The 13906-nt window shown below is 39.0% G+C and overlaps 1 protein-coding gene across 1 annotated transcript; it reads left to right on the top strand.

The window, feature by feature from the left end:
• Window positions 1–742: 742 nt before the first annotated feature.
• On the top strand, window positions 743–13305 carry ak3 (adenylate kinase 3). The gene is made up of 5 exons (XM_061734305.1): window positions 743–1177; window positions 4644–4763; window positions 5012–5184; window positions 11030–11148; window positions 11778–13305. Exons 1-5 carry the CDS (start codon window positions 1030–1032, stop codon window positions 11887–11889), a joined length of 672 nt encoding a protein of 223 aa, XP_061590289.1. The 5' UTR covers window positions 743–1029; the 3' UTR covers window positions 11890–13305.
• The last annotated feature ends 601 nt before the right edge of the window (window positions 13306–13906 follow it).

Here is a 13906-nt window from a genome sequence, read left to right as displayed (position 1 = left end):
TATGCCGAACAATACTTGTATACAACTGATTTAGTGTGACCAAAACTAGAATGAAGTGCTACAATTTTTTACAGAGCTCTCTGTCTCTACTGTTTACAACCGGGGCAGCCATCTTGGAATGTGAACTCGGGGGTGGTGAAGACTCTCCCACTTTCCCAGTGGGAAATCCCACTTCGAGGGGCATTCCAGTTGAAAATTCCGACTGGGAACTGGGAAATCCCCACTTCCGAGGACAAATGGAACGCGGCATAAATGGCAGCCCTGAACGGGCGTGGTGATAATCACTCTTAAAGGGACAGTAATGTAACAATGTAAACAAATAGGGTTTTTAACATTGCACATAATTTCTCTTATTTTAAAAAAGTACATTTTATTTATTATTTTCATTTATTTTAAAAGGACTCGTATTTTATCCACAAAGAGTGGCAGCATTAAGTAGAATCTTAGAGCATTGTATGCGGGATTAAAGTCATTTATAAATCAGCAAGCTTTACAAACGTAATTTAAATTGTTTTCAAGTAGTCATCAGTTGAAATAGTTTTGATATAATCGAGCATCAAGGGACTGGCTGAGCTGCTCGGAAGGGATTAATCAGCAACCTTTGCCAATACGCTTTTTATCCGCCAGCGGAACAGTTGCGTAACCGCATAACACCATAAAAGCATCGCCTGCAAAGCATAAACGGGGATGCAGGCGAGCACATTTCTTAATAGGTCAGAAAGGAGCTAATTTTTGTGGGATGTGCGTCGTCTTGTGTGGAGGACTTCGTCTGAATCTGAGAGGCTAAAGCCTGCTGAAGCTCTGTGGCCGCACTCATCTCTTTTCTCCTCCTCCTTCCTCCTCCTCTTCCTTCAAGGAAGGAGGAACAGACTGGCCCACTCTTTGTTGCGTAGCCCGAGTAAAGGCTGTCTGTACGTGCTTCGTTCCGGTCACTTCACCTGAACATCCAGAGACGAGGCTTCTCTGAAGCCTGGGTATATTTCTGCTGTTAAATAGGGTATTAAAGTTGAAGCCATATCCGGGTTGGAAATGGTTCTGCAAAGAGTTATCCGTGCTGTTATTATGGGACCCCCAGGATCCGGGAAAGGGACGGTGTCTGCGCGCATTACCAAAACTTTTGGACTGAATCACATCTCCAGTGGGGACCTGTTAAGAAGCAACATTAAGGAAAAGACGGGTGAGACAGTGTGTCCTATTTTCACAAAAATAAATGACTAGACAGATGCAAACGAGGAGACGTGCAAAACATATAAACTTAAAAATATTCTTTGGTCTTTTATTTTTTATCTTACAAGAAATATATTCTTGTTTTACAGTGTCTAGAAATAATACTACATTGAAAAAGATGTGCATTTCAGTGTATGGTATAACACTCTGGAACAATCTTGATGAAAGTGTGAAGGTCTGCAAGAACATCAGGCTATTCAAACGCTGCTATAAGCAGATTCTCATACTGAACTACCAACATTTGATGTTATAATGACCATGATTTTTTATTTTATTTTTTTCATTGTCTTTTTTTTCTTCTGTGCATGATGCTTTTCTCTCTTTTTTAGCTACTTTTATTATGGTGATTGTTTTTTTTTTCATTGACTTTTTTTCTTCTCTACTGTGCTTGATGCCTTTCGTTTTAGCTACTTTTATTATTGACTCACTTGTCTTTTAATTACTTTTATATTGATATACTTTTATATGTCAAGAAAAAGGGTATATACTGTATATATGTATTATTGTTATTATTATTATTATCGTTATTGCTATTATTATTCTTTTATATATCGGATATTCTTATATTGCAAGAAGGGGCCGGACTAGATAAGCATTTGCTTCTTCTTGTCCCTTCTTGAACAAAACTGGTTGTGCTTTATTATTGTTGTTGATGCATGGTGTGTTTTTTTGTTTTGTTCAAGATGAATAAAGATCAAAATAAAGAAAACGTATTCTAATAAGGCTTGTCCTCTGGACTGTAGTGATAAGAGTACCACTCCTTCAATAGTGAATTTCTTATCTCGCTGGGAGACAGAGAAACAGTTGAGCTGGACACACAGTTTTGAGGGTTAAAGAAGGTCTCTCTTTTATGTGGATACTCCAAACATTTTCGTTACATAAACTATACAAGGCAACCTACCAATATCACCTTGGATATAGATAAAGCAGGCCGTAAAGATAACTGCAGCTGGGAGCTTTTGTTCCTTGTGAGGAAGAGTGCTGATAAAAATGTGTAACAGTTGTAAATGGGCTAGTAAAGTTAGAGGGCAAGAGTGCATCTGAAGTAGGTCTTATGCAAAGTGTCTGTGACTGTGCAGACCTTTTCTGTTTCCTCTGTTTGACCTAATCCTTGTATGGTGGTAGCTGAGCAGTTCCTCTATGTGTTCAATCAGTGTAGTATTGATTATCGCTGACTGTGTTTTTATTTAAAACATTTTCCCTGACCAGTCTGATTTGACTGCAGTTGCAGATTTGCATTTTGGTTCTTTTTCTCAGTAGTAACCTTCTCCATATATCTTTTCCCCCAACCTTTTTGTTGAAGCTATGCCTTTTTCACGCTCAATTCTCACCGATCCACAGACTTTGTCTAATCTAAAAGAAATTGGTTGCCTATTCAAATGTTTATACTGTCACAGCAAGCTTTACTCAGGTCTCTGTCACTATATAAGTTTGCTCTAGTCTAGACGATATATTAACAGAGTCAGGTGGTTTCAGGAACTTCCTTCTGTCAGATGAACTCTGACCATTTGGGCCTAAGTGGAAGTGATGGAGCAAGACGAGTCGGATGTTCCAAATTTCCTGAATGTACAGTACTTTATCGCTTTGAACTGTTCATCAAGTGCTTTTGTAGTTAAACAATTCAAATTGTGTCATCATATTTTTTTGCTGTCTGTTTTGTGCAAGATAATATACATTTTCTACAATTAACCCTGATTCATAATGTAAAAGTCACTTCTTTGATACATTGAATCAAGTATGATTGTTCTCCCTCCATGCCAAACAGATGTAAGGGGTTCTTTTCATGGTGGTCTGCATTTTTCACAACAGGCATATACTGCATTTCCTCATGGTCATAGTAATCTTTAGATTTATTTTTCAACTTTGTCAGTCCACAATCCAAGTTTCCATGACAACAGAGTGTTATTGCAGGTGTCCGTTTCAGTTTCCTGAAGATCATTAGCAACCAGACAGGGATTTTGTTACATCTTCCTTACAGACCTACAAGCAGTTTTCTTGGTTTCTTAACTTGAAATTCACTGTTCTTTTTTACTACTATTTCCTAATCACAGGACAAACTGAGGAAACATCTGCTCATTTTCCTATAGTTTTATTCTTGAAAATTACAGAGGAGCTTGTTCACTTTAGAAATGCTTGATGTATAGAGAGGAAGTCAGTTTATCAGTCAGTTTATTAACAGACAATTATTCTCAGTTAGAGAGGGTTTTATTCATAGGCTTTTGATGTGCAGCTGTGTGAAAGATTTTATGTATCCAGAAAAAAATCTTCTATTTCCTTCCAGGCCTTAAAATAAGAGGATTAAACCCCCAATAAAGAACAAAGTCATGATTCAGTAGCTTGTCGAACCACCTTCAGCAGCAATGACTTCAAGTCACAATGTTCTGTATGCTGTTACCATTTTTCTCACAAATCAAGGGGGTTTTGTGGGCATTATTTAACTTAAAGTCCCATCACAGCATTTTGGATAACATGGGACAACGGCAACATCTTGATTCTTTTGACCCTGATGTCTTGTTGTGTGAACACATTGCAGCAGAGCTTCAGCTGCCAGACAAATCCTTTCACATTTGATTTGGTTATACAGAGGACTTTGTGGCCAATTTAATGACTGTGAGGTTCCCAGATCCTGCAGCTGCAAAACAAGTCCAGATCATCAGCCTTCCACCACCGTGCTTCTGAGTTGGTTTGAGCTTTTTGTGCTGATATACTGCTTTTGGTTTTCACAATAGTTGTGTCATGCATTATGACCACAATGGTTTCATCTGTCCAGATGCAGCTCTGCTGACCTATGCCATGTTGTCATGGTGGTTTTAGAGAGACGAGACTTTCTCCTGGTAACACTTACAAACAAGCCGTACTTGTCCAGTCTGTTGCACTTTCCCTGAGTGCTGAAAGGTCTGACAATGGACTAAACTCCTGGGAAGATTAGCACCTGCCTTGAAGGTTTTCTACTATTTACCCTCTAAAATCCTAAAAATCTGAAGCAGTCAAGGTTTACTTAGTCTTTCACATGGCGCTTCTATATTTTGTTTAGTTTTTGTTCATTACATAATTGCAGTGTCATATTTTATTGCTCATCTGAGGTATTATTCACCTAATTGTATGAAATAGAGTCTTGGATGTGCTTTCTTTTTAACAGGCGTGCATATACAGTATTAATGAATCTAAATTACAATTCCGTGACTTTGGGTCTATTTATGCAATCTGAAACTCACAATGTTTAAGTAAGGTTTAAGAAAAGTTGTACCTTTTTGATTTTGTATTTTTGGAGAAAACCAATGTCATTGTCTCTTTTTGACAAGCAGGTGTTGCTTTCAGAAGGTTTGAGATTATTTAGGTAAGAAGAAATACTTGAGAAGTAAAATAACTCATGAATAACCCCTTTCTTCCTGCCTCTGTTTTTGTGTGTGCTCCAGAGCTGGGCTTGTTGATGAAGTCCTGTATTGATCAGGGTCAGCTGGTACCTGATGGAATCATATCTCGACTCATCCTGAATGACCTGAGAACAATAGACCACGGCGGCTGGCTGCTCGACGGTAGGACCTTCACAACTTTGTGTCAGCATTTTCATTTCACTGGCAGAAGAACATCCTATCAGCATTGCCTGTCCAAGGTCTCACAACATGTGTGAGAACAGCCATTCACAGTTTGTTTTCCAGTGATAGATAAGCCACTCAAACGAGTGCTGACTTTAACTTCATTTGTTCTCTTTCATGATAGCATTTGTCACACCCAATATGTGTTCCCTCTGATTTTCCTCTGTTTATCTCTGTATTTTCTCAAGGATTTCCTCGTACAGTGTCCCAGGCAGAGGCACTTGATCAAGTTTATGTTGTGGATACAGTCATCAACCTCAATGTACCTTTCCAGACCATCAAAGAAAGGCTGACCTCTCGTTGGACTCACATTCCAAGTGGCCGAGTCTACAATACAGATTTCAACCCACCGAAAGTTCCTGTAAATATAGCATCAATTACCTATTTGTGTTTGTTAACTTGCTTTATTTTGTGTTGAAAAATGGCAGTAAAACTTAAAAGACATTTTCTTAAATACATTTTTGATATTTCTGAAAAAAAAATCCCTATGGATTTACCCACAATGACTCCCATCAGATTGAAAGACTGCTGATCTCTGAACAGAGTGTTGACCCCAAGAAATGAGAATGAATTGTTGCTGCAAGCGTTGATGAGGGGACCAAGTATTTCAGCATGGCAACTTAATCTGATCATGTAAAAAGCAAATATTTCTAAATATTTTTGAATTTAATGACAGATTCACAGCCCATGTTCTTCTCTTGTGCATGTTGATAGATTTCCTTCTCAGTCTGGTGAACAATTTGTAGGTAATCATTCAGATCGGTTAATTTCTCCTGGCCCATTTAGTCAAGGGGCAATGTCAGAGAAATGGAGGGATTCAAAGCTCCAAAACTCCTACGCAGCTGTCATGTACCAACAGAAATGATCATCATGTCACAGACACTTTGCTTTATGTAAATTATTAATTTCATTCCATTTTTTTTTTTTCAAAAGTCAGTGTTAGATCTCTTAGCGGAGCAGATAAGTCACATAATCGTGCATTTGGTGATACAAGCATGAAAATTGGCATGAGCAGTCTCCATGGGTCACTTGACAAGAAAATTGGTCGGGCCACTTAAAATTTCAAGTTGGCGGCCATTTTTCAAGATGGCCGCCACCTTGGTCGATCAATTAAGTGATGTAATGGTTTGGTTGGTGATATAGACATGAAAATTGGCATGAGCAGTCTCCATGGGTCACTTGACAAGAAAATTGTCCGGGCCACTTGAAATTTCAAGTTGGCGGCCATTTTTCAAGATGGCCGCCACCTTGGTCGATCAATTAAGTGATGTAATTGTTTGGTTGGTGATATAGGCATGAAAATTGGCATGAGCAGTCTCCATGAGTCACTTATCAATAAAATGCTACCAGCCACTTGATGGCAGCCATTTTTCAAGATGGCCACCACCTTAGTGGAGCAGTTAAGTGATGTAAAGTTGGTTATACAAGCATGAGAATTGGCATGAGCGGTCTCATTGTTCCCCTGACAAGAAACTGCTCACAGCCAATTGGGATTTCAAGATGGCGGACATTTTTTCAAGATGGCCGCCACCTTATTGGAGCATTTAGGCAAATACAAGCATGGAAACTGCCGTGAGCCGCCACTGGATCCTCAAAAGATCAATTTTCCCATATACATTTTTTTTTCAGTAAAGAGGACTTAGAGTCATTATTTTTTAAGTTTTGGATGATGCCAAAACAATTTTATGCCATGAAAAAAACCTCTAACACTGAGGCATAAAAGTACATTTGTGTTGATTTGGTGATTACGGGTAAATTAGAATAGAGATTAGACAATTGCAAAACTAAGTTCAAAGATGGTGCAGCAACCCATAGGCACTCGAGAGACAGTGAAACTCCATTTGCTGTTTACATTGGAATGGCGGTGTATGCTAAAACACGAAAGCGACAACTCATTGACCTACTTCATGAGAATAGGATATGCATCTCCTATGACAGGGTGTTTGAGGTTTCCGCACTGCTAAGAGAATCTGTGGTGAACCAGTATGTGGTAGATGAGGTTGTCTGCCCACCGATTCTGAGAAAGGGACTCTTCACCACATCTGCTATGGACAACATTGACCATAATCCCACAGCAACAACGGCCCATACATCCTTTCATGGTACAAGTATTTCCATGTTCCAACATCCAGGTCCTAACAATGAGGGTGAGATAAGGCCACCACTCCAACTTTCAGATGACAGACCAAGCAAAGTTCCTGAAATTCCTGAATCCTTCTCGAACATCCAACCAGCTTTCTTCAGAAAGAAAAACCCAGAGCCCCAGCCTGTAGCCAACCTACCTTTACCAGACCTCACTGTATTCAACAGAAACTCGGCACCCGAGTTTGACTGGCTGGAGAAAGTTAGCCTAACCCAAGCAGTCGATGCTTCTGCCAATATAACATGGTCAGCCCACCATGCATCCCAACGGAGGAGCCTTGATTTTAAAGTCAGCATTACATCACTGCTTCCCCTCCTCCGAGACCAAGCCCACTCTGTTGCAACAGTAAAGCATGTCATGGACAAAGTTAGTGATACAGCGGCATTCCTTAATCCAAGACAAACGCCTGTCATAACTGCTGACCAGCCACTCTATGCTCTTGCAAAACAGAACCCTCTGCAGTGGATGACAGCGACCTGCAAGCTTTGGAGAGATTTGTTGTGCTAATGTATGACAGATCCAGCGATGTCACAACTGTGAATGAGGCGAGGCTTGATCTCTTTGCCAGAAAGCAAAGACCATACGACCTGATCCCACCAACTCAAGCAGCACTCAAAGAGCATGCCAAACGTGCATCTTATGAGGCTGGATACGTGTGGGGACAGGCATTAAAGCGACAACCACAAATGCCAAGCCCATCTGACTGGGGATGGATAAAACAAGATGAGGAATGGAAAATCTTTTGGACTCCTTTTCCACCTATTGCAGAGAGTTGTTGGGAGTTGACCAAATGCGGGTGCACCAAGGCATGTACTGGAAGGTGTAAGTGCTTCAGATATGGACTCACTTGTACATGTCTGTGTAGTTGCCCCTGCTAGATCCTATTTGCATATTCTTTTTGCCAGGGTTACTCCCCCTTGGCACCTGTGTTTTCAGGTGTAGACCTATGGCTCGGCTCCCCATGGCCACATCAGTTTGTCTGCAGTTTTACCAGTTAATCGCATTTTTAGTTTAGTTCTTTAGTATTTTTTTCCACTGGCTAATTACCAGTGAGATATATTTTTAGTTGAGGAGATACTTTGTAATGTCAGCACCTCTACCTTTTATTTGTGAAGGTTTATTTTTAGTTTATTATGGTTCCACGGTCAGTCAGAGCTGCTGTTGCCTCTAGATCTGCCCATATTGCCATTCAGTAAATAATTGTTCAATTATTTTTTGGAGCGCTATCCATTCAGCACCAAAGCTGGCCATTTTAATAATCTTCGTTTTTGTTTCTCCATTCCTTAGTATTTATTTGACAATGTTACTGTCTGTTCATTTAGGTAAAAAAATAAATAAATAAAAAACCAAAAAAAAAAAAAACCTCCCTTGTGACTGTTACCTTGTCGTGGTAAGGGAGCTTGTGCACTTCACTGAACCCTGAGAGCTATGCCGTTAGGAGGCAAATCCTGGCAGGTTTTACCACATCGGACAGGTAAAGGGTGAGGAGTTAGACAAAATACAGTAAAAAATCCACCCTTGGCCTTTTTAGGACCTCAAATTAACATGGGAAAATATATTGTTTAAAAATCCAGGTGGCAATCTCAAAGAATGGCTGCCATCTTGAAATTTCAAGTGGCTGTGAGCAGTTTCTGGTCAAGTGACCCATGGAGACTGCTCATGCCAATTGTCATGCCTTTATCACCAACCAAACAATTACATCACTTAATTGATCGACCAAGGTGGCGGCCATCTTGAAAAATGGCCGCCAGCTTGAAATTTCAAGTGGCTGTGAGCAGTTTCTGGTCAAGTGACCCATGGAGACTGCTCATGCCAATTTTCATGCCTATATCACCAACCAAACAATTACATCACTTAATTGATCAACCAAGGTGGCGGCCATCTTGAAAAATGGCCGCCAACTTGAAATTTCAAGTGGCCCGGACAATTTTCTTGTCAAGTGACCCATGGAGACTGCTCATGCCAATTTTCATGTCTATATCACCAACCAAACAATTACATCACTTAATTGATCGACCAAGGTGGCGGCCATCTTGAAAAATGGCCGCCAACTTGAAATTTCAAGTGGCCCGACCAATTTTCTTGTCAAGTGACCCATGGAGACTGCTCATGCCAATTTTCATGCTTGTATCACCAAATGCACGATTCTGCCTAAAATCCACTCTTAGCCGCTCCACTATCTTGAACCGTCTACATTTCTGCCTGTTTTGGCTCCATTATACAAACAGTACATTGGTGCCAAGAATGGATATAACTAGTGGCTGTTGTTTTTTTTCTATCTTTTTTCCCCCTTTAATTTAGTTCAGAAGTCTTGAGGGTCAAGATTTCGGAACCGTCAGACAGTATCACCTTTTTACTTTTGATCATGATGTTTGCCATGGCATCATTTTCATAATATTGTACAATGTCACATTTATTTTAGTCCAGAGTTGCATTCATTTTTCACAAGATCTTGTATTAATAGTGGGACAATCAAATCATTGTATAAAGTCTTCAATATGTTCCAAAATTTCTCAGTGAGGTAACAGTCTTGGTGGCAAATCTTTGTGTGAAAATGACACGTCATACTCCCTCAACCCATTTTTTACACTTTGACTCAAGCAGTATCTTTGAATATCATTGTGCCATCAGGGAAGAAAAGATTTGACCTGTCAGTAATCAGATGCAGCTCTTGTTTTTCTTTCCACACATAAATTTGCTGAAACTAAACCTAATCAACTGAAAAAACCCCAGATTAAAGCACCGCCCTCACAGGCTCCCTTCATTTTGCAGCACGGTAAACCTGGACTTTTTTTTCCAACCACAGTGCTTCCTCCGAGATTAGGTTTCCACACATTCCTTCTAGGTTTAATAATGTGTTGGACACTTTTTAACTTGGTTTTAGTGGTTAGGAAGTCTTAATAACTTTGTTTGTTTGACAGGGACCAATAATTTGACCCTTCTGAACAGAGAAACACATTTTCCAGATCACAGGGTGTGTCTTCTGACATGGGAGGAGAAACTACTCACTGAATTATTCCTGCATTCATTTATTTTCCATATCTTGTTTACTCCTGTTGAGTCTCAGTTGTCACCAGGCAAGATGCAGGTACATCCTAGAGCAACCGCCAGTGCCTCAGTAAGAGAAAAATCATTTGCTGCCAGTGCCTTACTTTTCAAATTGGAAGCTTTTACCTATTTTGTTTTGTTAAATCCATGTAGTCATTGTTATTATTGGCCCTATCAGTGTATTATAGTATAATAAACACGTTTTTCAAGGTTAGAGTAGGAATGGGCGATATTTTACCGTTCACGATAAACCGTCAAAAAAATTCCCCACAATAAGAATTTGTCATCTCACGGTAAAAACGATAAATTCCCGTTGATGATTTTGTGTAAAGTTGATTTATGGTTCTGCGTTAAATCGACACACAACGTACGTGAAGGAAGGAAGGAAGGGAGAAAAGAAGGAAGGAAGGGAGAAAAGAAGGAAGGAAGGAAGGAAGGGAGAAAAGAAAGAAGGAAGGAAGGGAGAAAAGGAAGGGAGAAAAGGAAGAAGGAAGGAAGGAAGGAAGGAAGAAAAGAAAGAAGGAAGGAAGGGAGGGAGGAAGGAAGGAAGAAAAGAAGGAAGGAAGGAAGGATGGGAGAAAAGGAAGGAAGGAAGAAAAGAAGGAAGGAAGGAAGGAAGGAAGGAAGGAAGGAAGGGAGAAAAGGAAGGGAGAAAAGAAAGAAGGAAGGAAGGAAGGAAGATAAACTCCCGTTGATGACGTTTTTGTGTAACAAACATGGCGGATCTGAGAGCGAGATAGATTTATATTTACAAAGATGGAGTTGAATTGGTATTTTTTTTTTTTTTTTTTTTTTTTTTAAATCGTAATTTTTATCGTTATCGGGATAAATGCCAGAAATTATCGTGATACATTTTTTAGTCCATACCGCCCATCCCTTGGGTTGGAGGTTACATTTTTCAGCTTATTATTTAGCAGGTATGAACAAGAATGAATAAACACCCACTTGAAGATTTCAGCAAACATATTTAAACATAAGAACTCAACATCAACATGTCTGCATGTTCTGTGTGCAGGGTATTGATGATGTGACGGGGGATGCTCTGGTGCAGAGGGACGATGACAGACCAGAGACGGTCACACGGAGGTTGAAAGCCTATGAAAACCAGACAGAACCGGTATTAGAGTACTACAGGTACCCAACCGTCTTTTCATGTTTCTTGTGGCCATCCAGAAGATTCTTGCACTGCTCTCTAAACGTCTTGCATTCATTTTATTTATGTATTTACAATCTGCCCAGACCTATTGATAAGACTTTAACTGTTTAAAGAGGGATTTTAAGGTTCTTCACAACAGCATGGAAGAAAAAGGCAATGAGTCCCTTGAGTCTGTATTCTTTATTCTACTGCATGAACTAATTGAAATTAATTAAATGGTGCTAATGGTTGTTTTAAGCATGTATCTAATGTCACTATATGAAGCTTTTTTGTTTTTTTGTTTCTGATTAATACTTATTTTTACACATGTAACACAAAACTGCTTCCTTTGGGAATGGGACATGTATCAGCATTAAAGTATTATCGGCTTCAAATGCTTAAATGTAGGTAGAAGGTCACAACTATTAAACCCTGATCTCTAATACTGCTTAAGAAACCCACTCCAGGAGGACTTATGGGAGCTGACAGTGCAGATCACACTTCTCATTACCGCATATTTAAAGATTTACCAAATCAATAAATACATAAGAAAAATGTATAACTTTTCATGTAAAGTTTGCAGAAAATTAATTTTCTGTTGTTTTTTTTTTATCTTGTTGCCCTACAGAAGTAAAGGTGTACTAGAGACCTTCTCGGGGACGGAAACAAACAAGATATGGCCACACGTTGAAGCTTTCTTCCACAAGAAAATCCCCTCGCTGAGTCAAAGAGCTGCTTAGAAAGCTTAAAAAACGCAAGAAGGCCTCAAGTCGACCTCCAGGAACCACTCCGTGTGCATCGTCCAATCAAAAAGCCACGTCCTAAAAGTTTAAAGGAGGGTCATTTATGTCCTAATATATTGTGAATTTGCAAAATAAGGATTAGTATTATTTGTTTTAAGTTAGGTGGTATGAGTAATTTCTAGAGGTTATGAAAAGTTTTGAAAGCTTATTGTAGTCCTGCAGAGCTGTTGATGTTTGGGGAAACTCAGGAAGGTGTGCAACATCTTCCACAGTTGTTAATGGGCATATCAATTGTTTCATGTGTGGATGTAATCAGGGACTTAAATATTGAGTTGTGGAATAGTAAAATAAGAGGGACTAGTTTGCACAATATGCCACAAGAATGGGGACCACTGCTTAGGGAACAGGGACTACTGCAATGCACAATTGCAATAACAAGTACGGTATGTCTTAGTTGAACACATTAATAATGAGGCCTTGACCCACACATATAGATATGAGCTGGTTCAAGACCCCTGACCGCTTTTTAAATGAGGGATCCTTTAATAATAGTAGGGTGGGGGCTTTTTTGTTTTTAGTCTGACAAAGGTGTGCACATCTGCCTTAGGGGCCGTTTCTTACGCATGGCGTGGTTGTGCCAAAGGGAAACGTTCTGTGCAGTTGTAGACGCACACATGCACACAAGTGCCTTTTGCTGCTTTTGACAATGTAGCATGTAGCTAACCAGATGTGGTTTGTAAATACCTTTTTATTTTATAATCGTGGACCACATTAACTATATTGATCATTTTTGATTATCTGAAGAAACCAGCACTGTGAAACATCATCTTTGTAAGGTCTTTTCTGTTTTAATTTTAAGTCTCTTTGTAACTGACATTTGTCATTTTAATGTATCTTACTTGACAACTAATATACTAACACATTCTTTAAGAGTTTATTCAGGGCTGCATCTTGTTGTAATGTCTCACTGCAGTTTTTGCACTTTCTTCAAAATGTTATGTCCTGTTAAAATCCTTTCAAATGTTTATCTGCAGTGTACTGTAGTTAACACACTGAATGATTCACAAATTATTGTATCTTGAATATCATGTTTAAAAGCAGTTGGATACTAGGTTTAAAAGCATGCGCCATTTTCTTTTCTTAGACTATTCACAAGTGTGCTGCAAGTATTTATGAATCACAATAAACTTGTACTGTAACACGAGAAGGCCACAACTTATACCGTATGTCATTTGAAAAAAAAAAAACATTGTTCCATCCACCCAGCTTCATTATAATGAGGCAAAGGTTCACATTTAAAGACCTGTTTCACATAAAGAGGGAAAAATGCCTTCATATATACATGAAAGTTTATATCCATTGTAAATGTAATTCCATTAATTGAATTAAATCATGACTTCTGCACTGCTTCAACTTTGCTTAGATACTTTATTTTCACCATTATCAGAGCTTCCAAGAACAAGTTCAGCTTCACTGCTGATTCATTCCCTTGATTGTGTCAACACACTTTTGATGCTTTTTTTAGTACTACCACAAAGCAACAAGATGCAGAGCAGATGGAGGGTGACAGTTGTGCTGCAGAATTATCGATGCATCACAGCAGAACTGACTTTCAAACTGCATTTAATACTTCAATTATTTCTATTTTCACAGGTTGCAATGCAGATCTTACTGATCGTGTTGCTCAGCAGAGTTGTACACCATTTCACATGTCTGCTGGCCTGTTACAGGACATTGTTATTTAAGGAAACACTTTACTGAAAGGCTAATGGTTATGATAAAAGCTCCCTTTTGATCCAAAAAGAAAACACTATAATCAAGCTCTAATGCTTGATAATTTAAATAGTAACAAAAAAGAAAGTCTCTAATTTTCAAATTAAATTTTGCACAAGTATGGAATAACAAATGAGCAACAAAATTAGTAAAAATACAAGAAATAATTCTAGCCATGTGTTTTAAACACAGCATCATTATCTCTGTTTAAAACGGTTTGTTTTGAAAGAGAAATAAAGTG

The sequence above is a fragment of the Cololabis saira genome, chromosome 11 (genome assembly GCF_033807715.1).
Source record: "Cololabis saira isolate AMF1-May2022 chromosome 11, fColSai1.1, whole genome shotgun sequence".
Classification (NCBI taxonomy): Eukaryota; Metazoa; Chordata; class Actinopteri; order Beloniformes; family Belonidae; genus Cololabis; species Cololabis saira.
This window is presented reverse-complemented; position numbering and strand designations above follow the sequence as displayed.